This window comes from Mizuhopecten yessoensis, unplaced genomic scaffold (assembly GCF_002113885.1).
Source record: "Mizuhopecten yessoensis strain PY_sf001 unplaced genomic scaffold, ASM211388v2 scaffold8427, whole genome shotgun sequence".
NCBI lineage: Eukaryota > Metazoa > Mollusca > Bivalvia > Pectinida > Pectinidae > Mizuhopecten > Mizuhopecten yessoensis.
In genome coordinates, this window is record NW_018407542.1 from 126,139 (window position 1) to 139,301 (window position 13,163).

Below are 13,163 nucleotides of genomic sequence, written 5' to 3' on the forward strand. Positions count from 1 at the left end.
ATGGTCAGTGGTCCTGTGTTAATGTAGACAGTCTAGGTCTCAAAAACATTAACATCCAATGGTCAGTGTTAATTTAGTGCTAATTTAGACAGTCTAGCTAGGTCTCAAAAACATTAACATCCAATGGTCAGTGGTCCGGTGTTAATTTAGACAGTCTAGGTCTCAAAAACATGAACATCCAATGGTCAGTGTTAATTTAGTGCTAATTTAGACGGTCTAGCTAGGTCTCAAAAACATTAACATCCAAATGGTCAGTGGTCCAGTGTTAATTTAGACAGTCTAGGTATCAAAAACATTAACATCCAAGGGTCAGTGGTCCGGTGTTAATTTAGACAGTATAGGTCTCAAAAACATTAACATCCAATGGTCAGTGGTCCGGTGTTAATTTAGACAGTCTAGGTCTCAAAAACATTAACATCCAATGATCAGTGGTCCGGTGTTAATTTCGACAGTCTAGGTCTCAAAAACATTAACATCCAATGATCAGTGGTCCGGTGTTAATTTCGACAGTCTAGGTCTCAAAAACATTAACATCCAATGGTGAGTGGTCCGGTGTTAATTTAGACAGTCTAGGTCTCAAAAACATTAACATCCAATTGTCAGTGGTCTTGTGTTAATTTACAGTCTAGGTCTCAAAAACATTAACATCCAATGGTGAGTGGTCCGGTGTTAATTTAGACAGTCTAGGTCTCAAAGACATTAACATCCAATGGTCAGTGGTCCAGTGTTACTTTAGACAGTCTAGGTCTCAAAAACATTAACATCCAATGGTCAGTGGTCTGGTGTTAATTTACAGTCTAGGTCTCAAAAACATTAACATCCAATGGTCAGTGGTCCGGTGTTAATTTAGACAGTCTAGGTCTCAAAAACATTAACATCCAATGGTCAGTGGTCCGGTGTTAATTTAGACAGTCTAGGTCTCAAAAACATTAACATCCAATGGTCAGTGGTCCGGTGTTAATTTAGACAGTCTAGGTCTCAAAAACATTAACATCCAATGGTCAGTGGTCCGGTGTTAATTTAGACAGTCTAGGTCTCAAAAACATTAACATCCAATGGTCAGTGGTCCGGTGTTAATTTAGACAGTCTAGGTCTCAAAAACATTAACATCCAATGGTCAGTGGTCCGGTGTTAATTTAGACAGTCTAGGTCTCAAAAACATTAACATCCAATGGTCAGTGGTCCGGTGTTAATTTAGACAGTCTAGGTCTCAAAAACATTAACATCCAATGGTCAGTGGTCCGGTGTTAATTTAGACAGTCTAGGTCTCAAAAACATTAACATCCAATGGTCAGTGGTCCGGTGTTAATTTAGACAGTCTAGGTCTCAAAAACATTAACATCCAATGGTCAGTGGTCCGGTGTTAATTTAGACAGTCTAGGTCTCAAAAACATTAACATCCAATGGTCAGTGGTCCGGTGTTAATTTAGACAGTCTAGGTCTCAAAAACATTAACATCCAATGGTCAGTGGTCCGGTGTTAATTTAGACAGTCTAGGTCTCAAAAACATTAACATCCAATGGTCAGTGGTGTGGTGTTGATTTAGACAGTCTAGGTCTCAAAAACATTAACATCCATTGTGGTATTCATTTACCTCAGTTGGATTTTCAATGTAAATTAAAAACTATTTTTACTATATAGACTATTGTTAAAAAAGGTGACTTGACAAAAATAAGAAGAATTTATTATTTAACTTAATGTGTTTTCCAGGCCTCTCAGTAGACATTTGAGAGTATGTTTCTGACTCTCCAGTATTAGCTTTGGCTCATCACTGTCAAAGGGCATGTCCAACTGAATGTGTTCTGCCTCTCCAGTATTAGCTTTGGCTCATCACTGTCAAAGGGCATGTCCAACTGAATGTGTTACAACACTCTCAATCACAGGGCAAATACTATTAGACTTATCACATGCTCAACGTCCTGGTCAACAACGTCCTGGTCAACAACGTCCTGGTCAACAACGTCCTGCTCAACAACGTCCTGCTCAACAACGTCCTGCTCAACAGGATGTTAGCAGGTATGTTGGCTTCTAACAAATAGAAGCTGATAAAAAAAGAAATACTCCACCAACCTGTAGGTCCATGAAATCTCTGTTCTTCCAGTAATAGGTCTGAAACAGAACAACTGTGTTAAAATCACAGCTAATGCATCTGGTATCTCACAACCACAGGAAATAGATTTAATACACAAAACACTTCATTTCATATACTGTAGTCAAAACTACTTCAAAGCTGCTTGGTCAAAGTAATCATTTTTTTTCATTTGTAATTTTGAAGTATTGAAAGCCTGGGCACCTAAATCAAGCCATTTTCCATCACATTAAGGGCATTCAAGACCATGTTATAACATATACAAACTCCTTATAAAAATGTTTGTTTTCCAATTGCATTGACATAAAGTTTTATTTAATAAATTTTTCATCCCTCTTATTCCCCTTTAAGATAATCATGCATTCCAGATAACTTAGTTCATATCAATGAGGTCTCGACTCCATCAACATTTTTTGCATATAATTAAGTTTGATTATTTAACAAAAACATTTTATTACTAAATAATGTTGAAAAGCATGTCAAAAAGTTGAAAAGACCTACCTGTATCTTGCGTTTTATAGCGACAGACAGTCTGAGGGTACAAGCAACCTCCCCACTCAAGGACTTTGTCCTCTGTAAACACAGAGTAAGAACAGGTGAAACAAACATATATCAAAAAGTGTCAGCTATAAATTTTGTCCTTTTTTCTCTGCATGCAAAAATAGTTATAGACATGAACAATATACAATAACAATATACAACATTTATATAGTGCCCTATATAATTTGTAAAATTACTCTACAGCACAATATTTGGATAATAATATTAGTTATAATTGTTAAACAAAAAGGCTTACAATCACCATTATACATTAAGCAAAAAGAAAATGATCTTAATGTGCACATAAATGAATAAATAGAGGGTGATATGTACATGACATCTGTGCAAAGAGCCTAAAATGCAGACGTAAAGAGTTGAGTTTTTATGTCCTTCTTGAATTTGGCCAGAATATTTGACTTTCTAATAGCAGATGGTAAGCTATTCCACAACGTGGCCAAAACCCTCCCAAAGCACAGGTTTCCGTAGGTCACAGTATGAGATTTTGGAACACACAACAAAGATTCTGTTTCCGACTGCAGTGATCATGACGGCTGATACAGGCTAACAAGCTTCTGTAGGTACTGGGGAGCTGTTCCATTCAGTGCCTTGTATATGTACACCAAAATTTTGTACTGCGACCTGTATCGTACAGGTAACCAGTGCAATGAATACAGCACAGGTGTGATGTGCTCTCTCTTTCGAATATGATTAACCAGGCGTGCTGCAGTGATCTGGACCCTTCTGCAGACGACTAGTTGGTTTGAGCAAATGAAAATAGAAATGATGAGCAACAACACCACTGAATCCGGTACAAAATGTAATGTTTGATTTACATCCTACGTTTCCCCCCCCCCCCCCCCCCCCCTATTTTATGGTTTATTATCCTGAATACAATAGGAAATAACCGGATGGGACAGAAAATCAGAGTCAGAAAAATCGCATTCTCTATCCTCATCCTGAGTCTCCGTAAAATTAGAGCAACCAGGAGAGCCATGAAGAATGTCCCTCTCATCAATAGGAGAGGCAGAGGCACCCGCTGAATCCACCTCCATCAACGTCACCCTCCAAGGAGGGGAGAGAGACTGTGACCTACCTGAAGGAACTATAGGAGCAAGCGACAGTCCCTGAGAAGCAGCAGGAGCAGGATCAAAAGAACCTGGAACCTGCAGCAAGGTAGTAGTCGACACAGGACAACGGAAGTTACTAGTAGACATGAATTCCAAAATAGGAGCTCGAGACAACGCAGCACGACCAGAAGCCCTAGCATCACGCGGTCTCTGCCTGACAGAACCGGCAGCAGAAGCTGGCTGGGAGCGCGAACATTTACGAGAACAGCTCGGTGGCGGATGGATGGGGGAACCCATCGCCACAGGCAAGAAGGGGGAGGGGGGGGGCATATCCAGGCTGGAACCCCATCTGGGGTGGAGGGGGAGCACACAGAAAAGCCCCCTGCTGGGAGAAACCCCAAGACTGCCCATAGGCGGTCAGTGGTTTGGGCGGCGCAGAAAAAGAAGCCTGTTGACCGCAATGTGCTCCATTCCCACCCTTCAAAAAGGTGGGATAAACCAGGGAGGGCCCTGGAACAGAGCCACCACCCTAATGCCCGAAACCGGAGGCAGGACCAGTTTGGGGGACGGGGTAGGTAACCTAGGGCCACCTACACACCCACCGCCATAAGCCCCACCTGACTGACCTGGCCAACTCCACTCCTTTGGTTTTACACTAGGAGTAAGAGTACATACCTGAACACCTATGGCAAACAGTGTGTCTCCTTTGGTTTAACACTAGGAGTACGAGTACATACCTGAACACCTATGGCAAACAGTGTGGCTCCTTTGGTTTTACACTAGGAGTACGAGTACATACCTGAACACCTATGGCAAACAGTGTGGCTCCTTTGGTTTTACACTAGGAGTACGAGTACATACCTGAACACCTATGGCAAACAGTGTGGCTCCTTTGGTTTTACACTAGGAGTACGAGTACATACCTGAACACCTATGGCAAACAGTGTGGCTCCTTTGGTTTTACACTAGGAGTACGAGTACATACCTGAACACCTATGGCAAACAGTGTGGCTCCTTTGGTTTTACACTAGGAGTACGAGTACATACCTGAACACCTATGGCAAACAGTGTGGCTCCTTTGGTTTTACACTAGGAGTACGAGTACATACCTGAACACCTATGGCAAACAGTGTGGCTCCTTTGGTTTTACACTAGGAGTACGAGTACATACCTGAACACCTATGGCAAACAGTGTGGCTCCTTTGGTTTTACACTAGGAGTACGAGTACATACCTGAACACCTATGGCAAACAGTGTGGCTCCTTTGGTTTTACACTAGGAGTACGAGTACATACCTGAACACCTATGGCAAACAGTGTGGCTCCTTTGGTTTTACACTAGGAGTACGAGTACATACCTGAACACCTATGGCAAACAGTGTGGCTCCTTTGGTTTTACACTAGGAGTACGAGTACATACCTGAACACCTATGGCAAACAGTGTGGCTCCTTTGGTTTTACACTAGGAGTACGAGTACATACCTGAACACCTATGGCAAACAGTGTGGCTCCTTTGGTTTTACACTAGGAGTACGAGTACATACCTGAACACCTATGGCAAACAGTGTGGCTCCTTTGGTTTTACACTAGGAGTACGAGTACATACCTGAACACCTATGGCAAACAGTGTGGCTCCTTTGGTTTTACACTAGGAGTACGAGTACATACCTGAACACCTATGGCAAACAGTGTGGCTCCTTTGGTTTTACACTAGGAGTACGAGTACATACCTGAACACCTATGGCAAACAGTGTGGCTCCTTTGGTTTTACACTAGGAGTACGAGTACATACCTGAACACCTATGGCAAACAGTGTGGCTCCTTTGGTTTTACACTAGGAGTACGAGTACATACCTGAACACCTATGGCAAACAGTGTGGCTCCTTTGGTTTTACACTAGGAGTACGAGTACATACCTGAACACCTATGGCAAACAGTGTGTCTCCTTTGGTTTTACACTAGGAGGACGAGTACATACCTGAACACCTATGGCAAACAGTGTGTCTCCTTTGGTTTTACACTAGGAGTACGAGTACATACCTGAACACCTATGGCAAACAGTGTGGCTCCTTTGGTTTTACACTAGCAGTAAGAGTACATACCTGAACACCTATGGCAAACAGTGTGGCTCCTTTGGTTTTGGACAGACATGTCAGCAGACCAAATGTAGATAGTTCGTGCACATTGATGATGTTATCTGTAAAACAACAAGTGAGATGATTTAATCAGTACTAGGTCTACCTTCAGATTGTTGTTCAACAAATTTAGTGCTCTAATTGATTTTGAAGGCCAAATGTGCCTTTTCTTTTACAGGAGAGACTTGTAATATACATTTCAATAGGTCTATATGTTTGTGTATGTGTATTTTTTAGCCATTTTAATAAACCTGGAATTAGCAAAAACCTAAAGATGATTTTTCCAGATGTTATTGCCACGGAAGAATTTCCTGATATTACAATGTTGAGTAATTGAACATGATTACAAATCTATTCAGAAATTGTTCACTGTGAACAGCAATTTACAGACAAATTCCTGCTGATTTTAGGTGTTAATTTTCTCTGCTTGTAATGTATTATAAACAAATAAAGTGTATAAACAATATCATATTATGAAGCAATATGCCCTGACTAGCTGTAGGCCCTGACTAGCTGTAGGCCCTGACTAGTTGTAGGCTAACCAGCCACACAAGGTTCCTTTGTGTCATATAGGACAGGTCTACTTTCAAATTCAAGGGTTCTCAGAATTTGCCTTGTTTCATACTTTTATGCGACTCTTGTAATAAATGTAAAGATATTTGAAGTATAATTTTAGATATATATATATTGACTGTACATATATATCTATCTAAAATTATACTTCAAATATCTTTACATTTATTACAAGAGCCGCATAAAAAGCATAAAAGTTTATAGCTGATTGAGTGCCAGCAGCTACATACGATGGGCCCCATTAAGTTTGAAACTTTCTTTTCATGAAACTGGTACTTATATTAAGATTCTTATTTCAATCGTTGTGTAAAAATCAGAACTTCTTTGACACTTGAAAAAGCATATTTTATATATATTTGAAATAGTAATCTGCATTAAATTTACCTGAAAGACTGATGAGCAGGAATAATTCTGGTACCACTGCCAACTGCAATTAAAAAAATGTTTAAATGATATGAAAAACGTCTGGCCACCATAGTAAACCAATTCAATTGCCTAGCAAAGACACACAAATCTCTATAAATAGCAATGCCTAGTCGTCAAAGCCATCTTTATTATGATAAAATTGGATACCACTTACACTTGCTGGCAAATATCTCTTCCATATTTTTGATAAAACACAGCATATTTATATAAGGAGTAATTTTTTTTGTCCCTACCTTATTTTTTAATTCATTATTATAAGTCAAAACATGAATACAGGCATTTAACTGTTTTCATATAGCATTTACAGCCAACATGAAGGCTAACAAGAGATTTAAGGAAAATTGCCATCTAAAAGCAAGTCAATACTTTTAAATCTACTAGAACAATGGCAGGAAACAATTTTCCAAACAATATGTTACCAAACTATGTTCTCGTTTATTGTTGGCGTATTACTTCCTTATGAAAAAGCAGTTGATGACTTACAATTTACCTGTTTTTATTATCCTAGAAAGCTTATTAGTATTTACAAACACCTCAATGAATGTACCTGATAGTGTAGTACACTTTCTGAATACCTGTAAAATGGGTTTCCTGGCAAAATTCTTGTATGATCTCACCAAAGTCACCTCTGCTTTTGCATCTACAAAATATAAACACAAGCAAACTGAAGCATAATACATATCCCTAACATGACAAATCATCTGGTTTAAATACTTTCATCTATGAATATTGACCAACAACGCTAAAAATGTTCACTGAAGCAAAATAAGTGATGTTATTTACCCTAATTAAGCCTCAGGTGGTGATGGATCACAACAAGCTGGGATGGAGATTTGTTTAGGTTTATTTTTAATAACAACCCTCAAAAATATCTGTTCAAGCGTGTTGTCACACGTCACCATCCGAGGCCTACTTCTGTATATATTGGTGGTACACCCTACACCCTACCTCTGTATATAGTGGTGGGACACCCTACACCCGACCTCTGTATATATTGGCGGGACACACTACCTCTGTATATATTGGCGGGACACCCTACCTCTGTATATATTCGTGGGACACCCTACCTCTGTATATAGTGGTGGGACACCCTACACCCGACCTCTGTATATATTGGCGGGACACACTACCTCTGTATATATTGTTTATATATTGGTGGTACACCCTACCTCTGTATATATTGGTGGGACACCCTACCTCTGTATATATTGGTGGGACACCCTACACCCTACACTGTCCCTGTATATATTGGTGGGACACCCTACCTCTGTATATATTGTTGAGACACCCTACCTCTGTATATATTGTTGACACCCTACCTCTGTATATATTGTTGAGACACCCTACCTCTGTATATATTGGTGGGACACACTACCTCTGTATATATTGTTGGGACACACTACCTCTGTATATATTGGTGGGACACCCTTCACACTACCTCTGTATATATTGGTGGGACACCCTACACCGTCCCTCTGTATATATTGGTGGGACACCCTACACACTACCTCTGTATATATTGGTGGGACACCCTACCTCTGTATATATTGGTGGGACACCCTACACCGTCCCTCTGTATATATTGGTGGGACACCCTACCTCTGTATATATTGTTGAGACACCCTACCTCTGTATATATCGGTGGGACACCCTACCTCTGTATATATGGGTGGGACACCCTACACACTACCTCTGTATATTTTGGTGGGACCCCCTACACACTTCCTCTGTATATATTGGTGGGACACCCTACACTGTCCCTGTATATAGTGGTGGGACACCCTACACACTACCTCTGTATATTTTGGTGGGACCCCCTACACACTTCCTCTGTATATATTGGTGGGACACCCTACACCGTCCCTCTGTATATATTTGTGGGACACCCTACACACTACCTCTGTATCTATTGGTGGGACACCCTACAGACTACCTCTGTATATATTGGTGGGACACACTACCTCTGTATATATTGTTGGGACACACTACCTCTGTATATATTGGTGGTACACCCTACACACTACCTCTGTATATAATGGTGGGACACCCTACCTCTGTATATAGTGTTGAGACACCCTACCTCTGTATATATTGTTGACACCCTACCTCTGTATATATTGTTGACACCCTACCTCTGTATATATTGTTGAGACACCCTACCTCTGTATATATTGGTGCGACACCCTACACCCTACCTCTGTATATATTGGGGGGACACCCTACACACTACCTCTGTATCTATTGGTGGGACCCCCTACACACTACCTCTGTATATATTGATGGGACACCCTACCTCTGTATATATTGGTGCGACACCCTACACCCTACCTCTGTATATATTGGTGGGACACCCTACACTGTCCCTGTATATATTGGTGGGACACCCTTCACACTACCTTTGTATATATTGGTGGGACACACTACCTTTGTATATATTGGTGGGACACCCTACACCCTACCTCTGTATATATTGGTGGGACACCCTACACCCTACCTCTGTATATATTGTTGGGACACCCTACCTCTGTATATATTGGTGGGACACCCTACCTCCCTATGTATTGGTGTTGGGACACCCTACATACCGCTTGGTCCATGTTGATGATGAAGAAACTACAATCACATCTTAACAGATTATTGGCGTTGGGTCTTCATTTTCCAGCATGATTATAGTATTTTCCCTTATTAGAGTTCACATAAATGTGAAATTTAGCACTAAATTGTCAAATGGAACACTTCCAGTCAACCTGTTCTATCATGCATGATATGCATAAAGCAAAACATGTGATCATCACTATGATTGTTTATTTGGACTTTTATAGCACTAACAATTACAGCCAAACAAAATGCAGACTTAACTTGTTCACCCCGAAGACACATTTGAACTCTTCCAATTCAAAGGTCTGAATAGTTCATTGTGATATTTCAGGGGTGCATGAGTTAAACCAGTTATTACTGAACTACTGGTGTACAAAGACTACAGTGTGCAGAGGTACATTTTTCGTTGGATACCTCAAACACTTAATCTAATATTTCCTGAAGACCTGATTTGCTTGATAGCTAGTTGTTGTGCTTTAAAAGTTTAATCAAGGTATGAAACAGCATAAGTCTGTTAAGAAGTTGGCTCCATTAAATAAATTTCATAAGCAGTTGTCATAAAAAAATTCTAACATAACAATGAAGAACCCCTGTATTTCTACATACCTGCTCCTGTTGTACGCTTCACTTTGTATTGTAAGAGATGGCATTCTTTTGTCCCAACAAGCAATGTGTCCTCTGAAAGGTTGAAATAACATGCAATCACATATAATAAACAGTTTATATGTTCTTATATATCATTAAAATGTATACAAATCATTTAAAAGGTCTTCTTTACATTGGGTCTACATTTGGATCAAATTTATCTCTGTCATTGCTGGAGAACTTAGAACTTCTAGAAGAATATTGATACAGAATAAGGCTTAAGGTAAAGGGTTCTAGTACTGCACCACTGCATCAGTTATAATCATGAAGAGGAGTTCCAATCAGGGTTTTTTCCTTGTAGTATTCTCTATAGAAAAGATGAAGCAACTAAAATGACTTATTTTGATATTGGCAAAGTGTAGGCTTTGTTGTGTGAATGTTAGGAGTTTGACTCATGCTATTTTCTTGTTTTCATTTTTATTTCTAGTTTCAAACATTCAAAATTTGGAACAACTGCAGTTCTGTCTTTTGAAAAGACTCTTTTTACAATGGTAATGATATAGTTACACTTCCTGGTAGTGTCTACCTTAAACAAAATACTGATTGATTGCCTAACACTTACACTGGCTCAGAAAAAAAAAAAATCTGTAAAAATTTCTGATATTATCCACTTTGACAATTTATTTTCTCGTTTTTTGTTCTGGAAATAGTCAGTTGTCTTTTTTTTGTTAAATTAATTAGTATCTCTGCTAAAACAAAAACACAGAAAATGTTTACCTACATGTTAATGAGTGTAAATTATCAATAGGAAATCATGCAACATAAATTAAACAGTTTTAAAGGATTGACTAAAACCAGTAAATATGACATTATCAAAACAGAATATTTTCCCTATCTACCAAATAAAAATTACAAGTCCTGGGTTGGGTTTTGGCAAGCCAACAGTTTGTTAATAATGGCCTCAAGTTGCAATAGGAAATGGTTTACAGTAAGCAGCATCTTAATTCTTTAGAGGACAAAAGCTGGGATTTTCAAACTCTAGATGAAACATTATGTAATAAACGTGTGACAATCGATTCTGTCCTGATCTGCTACATGATGAAGATAAGATGCGTAAATACAGTGATTACACCAACAAGAAGAAATCATTACTGGAGTCTTGCCATTCCACTAGTAAATAATAGATATAATTACTATAACTTACAGATATTATTAATACATCATATGTGAAAGCGATACACATAAATAATGATGAAAATACAAATATAAACAACTCTGTATTTAAAGTGTTTTCGTATACAAACTTGGTAAGTTGAAATATACATCATATGAAAACTTGCGTCAGTTTATCATTTATGATAATGAACGACATTTTTCTGCACCTTCGTCCAAAAACACAAAGAGAAATACAAGCAGGCGTGTAAACAGCGGTTAGAAACACTTGCGATAATTTGTCAAGCAGATACATGAACGTGTATTAAAAGGGCGTTATAAAATGACGGAAATGAAGATGTTTCTATGAGAAACTGTCAAGCCGTGTTTACCGTAACAAGCTACAGATTCAATTTTCAGGGGAAGCTTTTCCAGAATCGGAATGGCCTCATACGCGTCATGCATCGCACTTGTTTTCTATTTGACAATGATCATCATGAAACTGATATACTGAGGCCGAACATATCATCGATTCAATCGAGTAAGGAGTGCAGACCAAGACGATTCTTTCGTTTTCACATGACTGTCTTTTTGAAACTCTTTTGTCAAGAGAGTTCCACTTCCGTTAAGACGTCTGCTTTGAGTGGGCGTGGCAAAGTTGATTTAATCTTCTAGCTATCGTGGTCCAGTGCACGTATTTTTTTATAATTTTTGGTGTGTAATAGTTACAAGGAATAAACAATTTATTTAAAGTATTAAAGTGTGAATATTTATTTTTAGGTTCAACAAGCCCCCTAAAGGTGCAACTTGTACTAGTTATCAAAATGCTATACTATAACGTTAACATAGTCAATAATGAGGCATCAAGGCTGATGTCTCCTTAAAAAATAGTTCCTTGGACTTCTAACATGTCAGTCTCTTTCGTGACCCAACAAATTGCTACAAAGTGACATGATCTAAATTCATTTATACTGGGTGTTGTTAGTATGAATGACATACAGATAACAATAAACAATTAATCATACAGCTTCCTTTCATTTTATAAAAGTATGTCCTCTTATCAAGATGATGTTTATGTTTATAATAACTTCAATAAATAAATTTCATGACAATAAGTATCTCTGCACTTTTAATAATAATAATAATAATATACAGCATTTGATATATAGCGCCCTATCTAGCTAACCTAAGCCACCCTAAAGCGCTTTACAGTACAGGGATACAAAAAAAAATTACAATCAATACAATTAGCATATACATTAATCAATACAATTTGAGGACTTCGCAGGAGCTGCCTTATCAGGCGCTAACTACTAGTCCTATGCCACCTGGCTAATATCTCCCTATGTGTGTATGCTTGCGTGTGTGCTGGAGATGTATTGTGTTCTGTTTGTAGTGGGACCATGCTTTATACGGTATCATTTATAGTGCCACCTCACTTGAATTCAACAGCACAGATACCGCAACATCCACCCCAGACCATTTTATACTCCACCTGGGTTGTTGGAGTTGTGTGGGCAGGAGAAAAACACTTTCCCTGAATATTCCATGCGTAGGACGACTTCGGGGATCAAACCCCGGCCACCTGCTTGGAAAGCCGGAATGTTAACCACTCGACCAATCCGCCCGTACATTTTTGCAAATGTAACACTGATCATATTTCTCACTTAAGATCATGATTATTGCCACTCGTATATGGCCCAGAAAGCAGAGCACCTGTTTTTCTCTTAATTTGTTTCAGGTGGGGACTTCTATGTCTCAAGTTTTACATGATATCTTCTTCAGCAAGATCCGATTTTGTCATTGTGCGTTGATGCAATGGTATCTTTTTATAATTGTCTGCTTCAAATTAATAAGAACAATATGACTTTCAAAGATTTGATGAAAAATACATAGGGACTAAAATATGTTCTTGATTTGTAGTATATATTTAAGTTACTTAGTTGAATCTCTTTGAGTTTTACTACAATACCTCGTGCCAAGTCTATCCATGCTCTGA

General features: G+C 38.9%; 1 protein-coding gene across 2 annotated transcripts in view; it reads right to left on the reverse strand.

The window, feature by feature from the left end:
- Positions 1-11,756, reverse strand: part of LOC110455936 (vam6/Vps39-like protein) — a 37,211-nt gene extending 25,455 nt beyond the window's left edge. The window contains exons 1-7 of one of the 2 annotated variants that reach the window (XM_021506399.1): positions 11,557-11,756; positions 10,034-10,105; positions 7,405-7,469; positions 6,788-6,830; positions 5,798-5,892; positions 2,591-2,662; positions 2,071-2,109 (exon numbers count right to left, since the gene is read on the reverse strand). In XM_021506399.1, coding sequence (XP_021362074.1) covers positions 2,071-2,109; positions 2,591-2,662; positions 5,798-5,892; positions 6,788-6,830; positions 7,405-7,469; positions 10,034-10,105; positions 11,557-11,629 — 459 coding nt within the window. In that variant the 5' untranslated portion in view covers positions 11,630-11,756. Of the gene's footprint in view, positions 1-2,070; positions 2,110-2,590; positions 2,663-4,433; positions 5,776-5,797; positions 5,893-6,787; positions 6,831-7,404; positions 7,470-10,033; positions 10,106-11,556 lie in introns of those variants that run through there. The other variant, XM_021506400.1, reaches the window with a different exon arrangement.
- Positions 11,757-13,163: the final 1,407 nt, after the last annotated feature.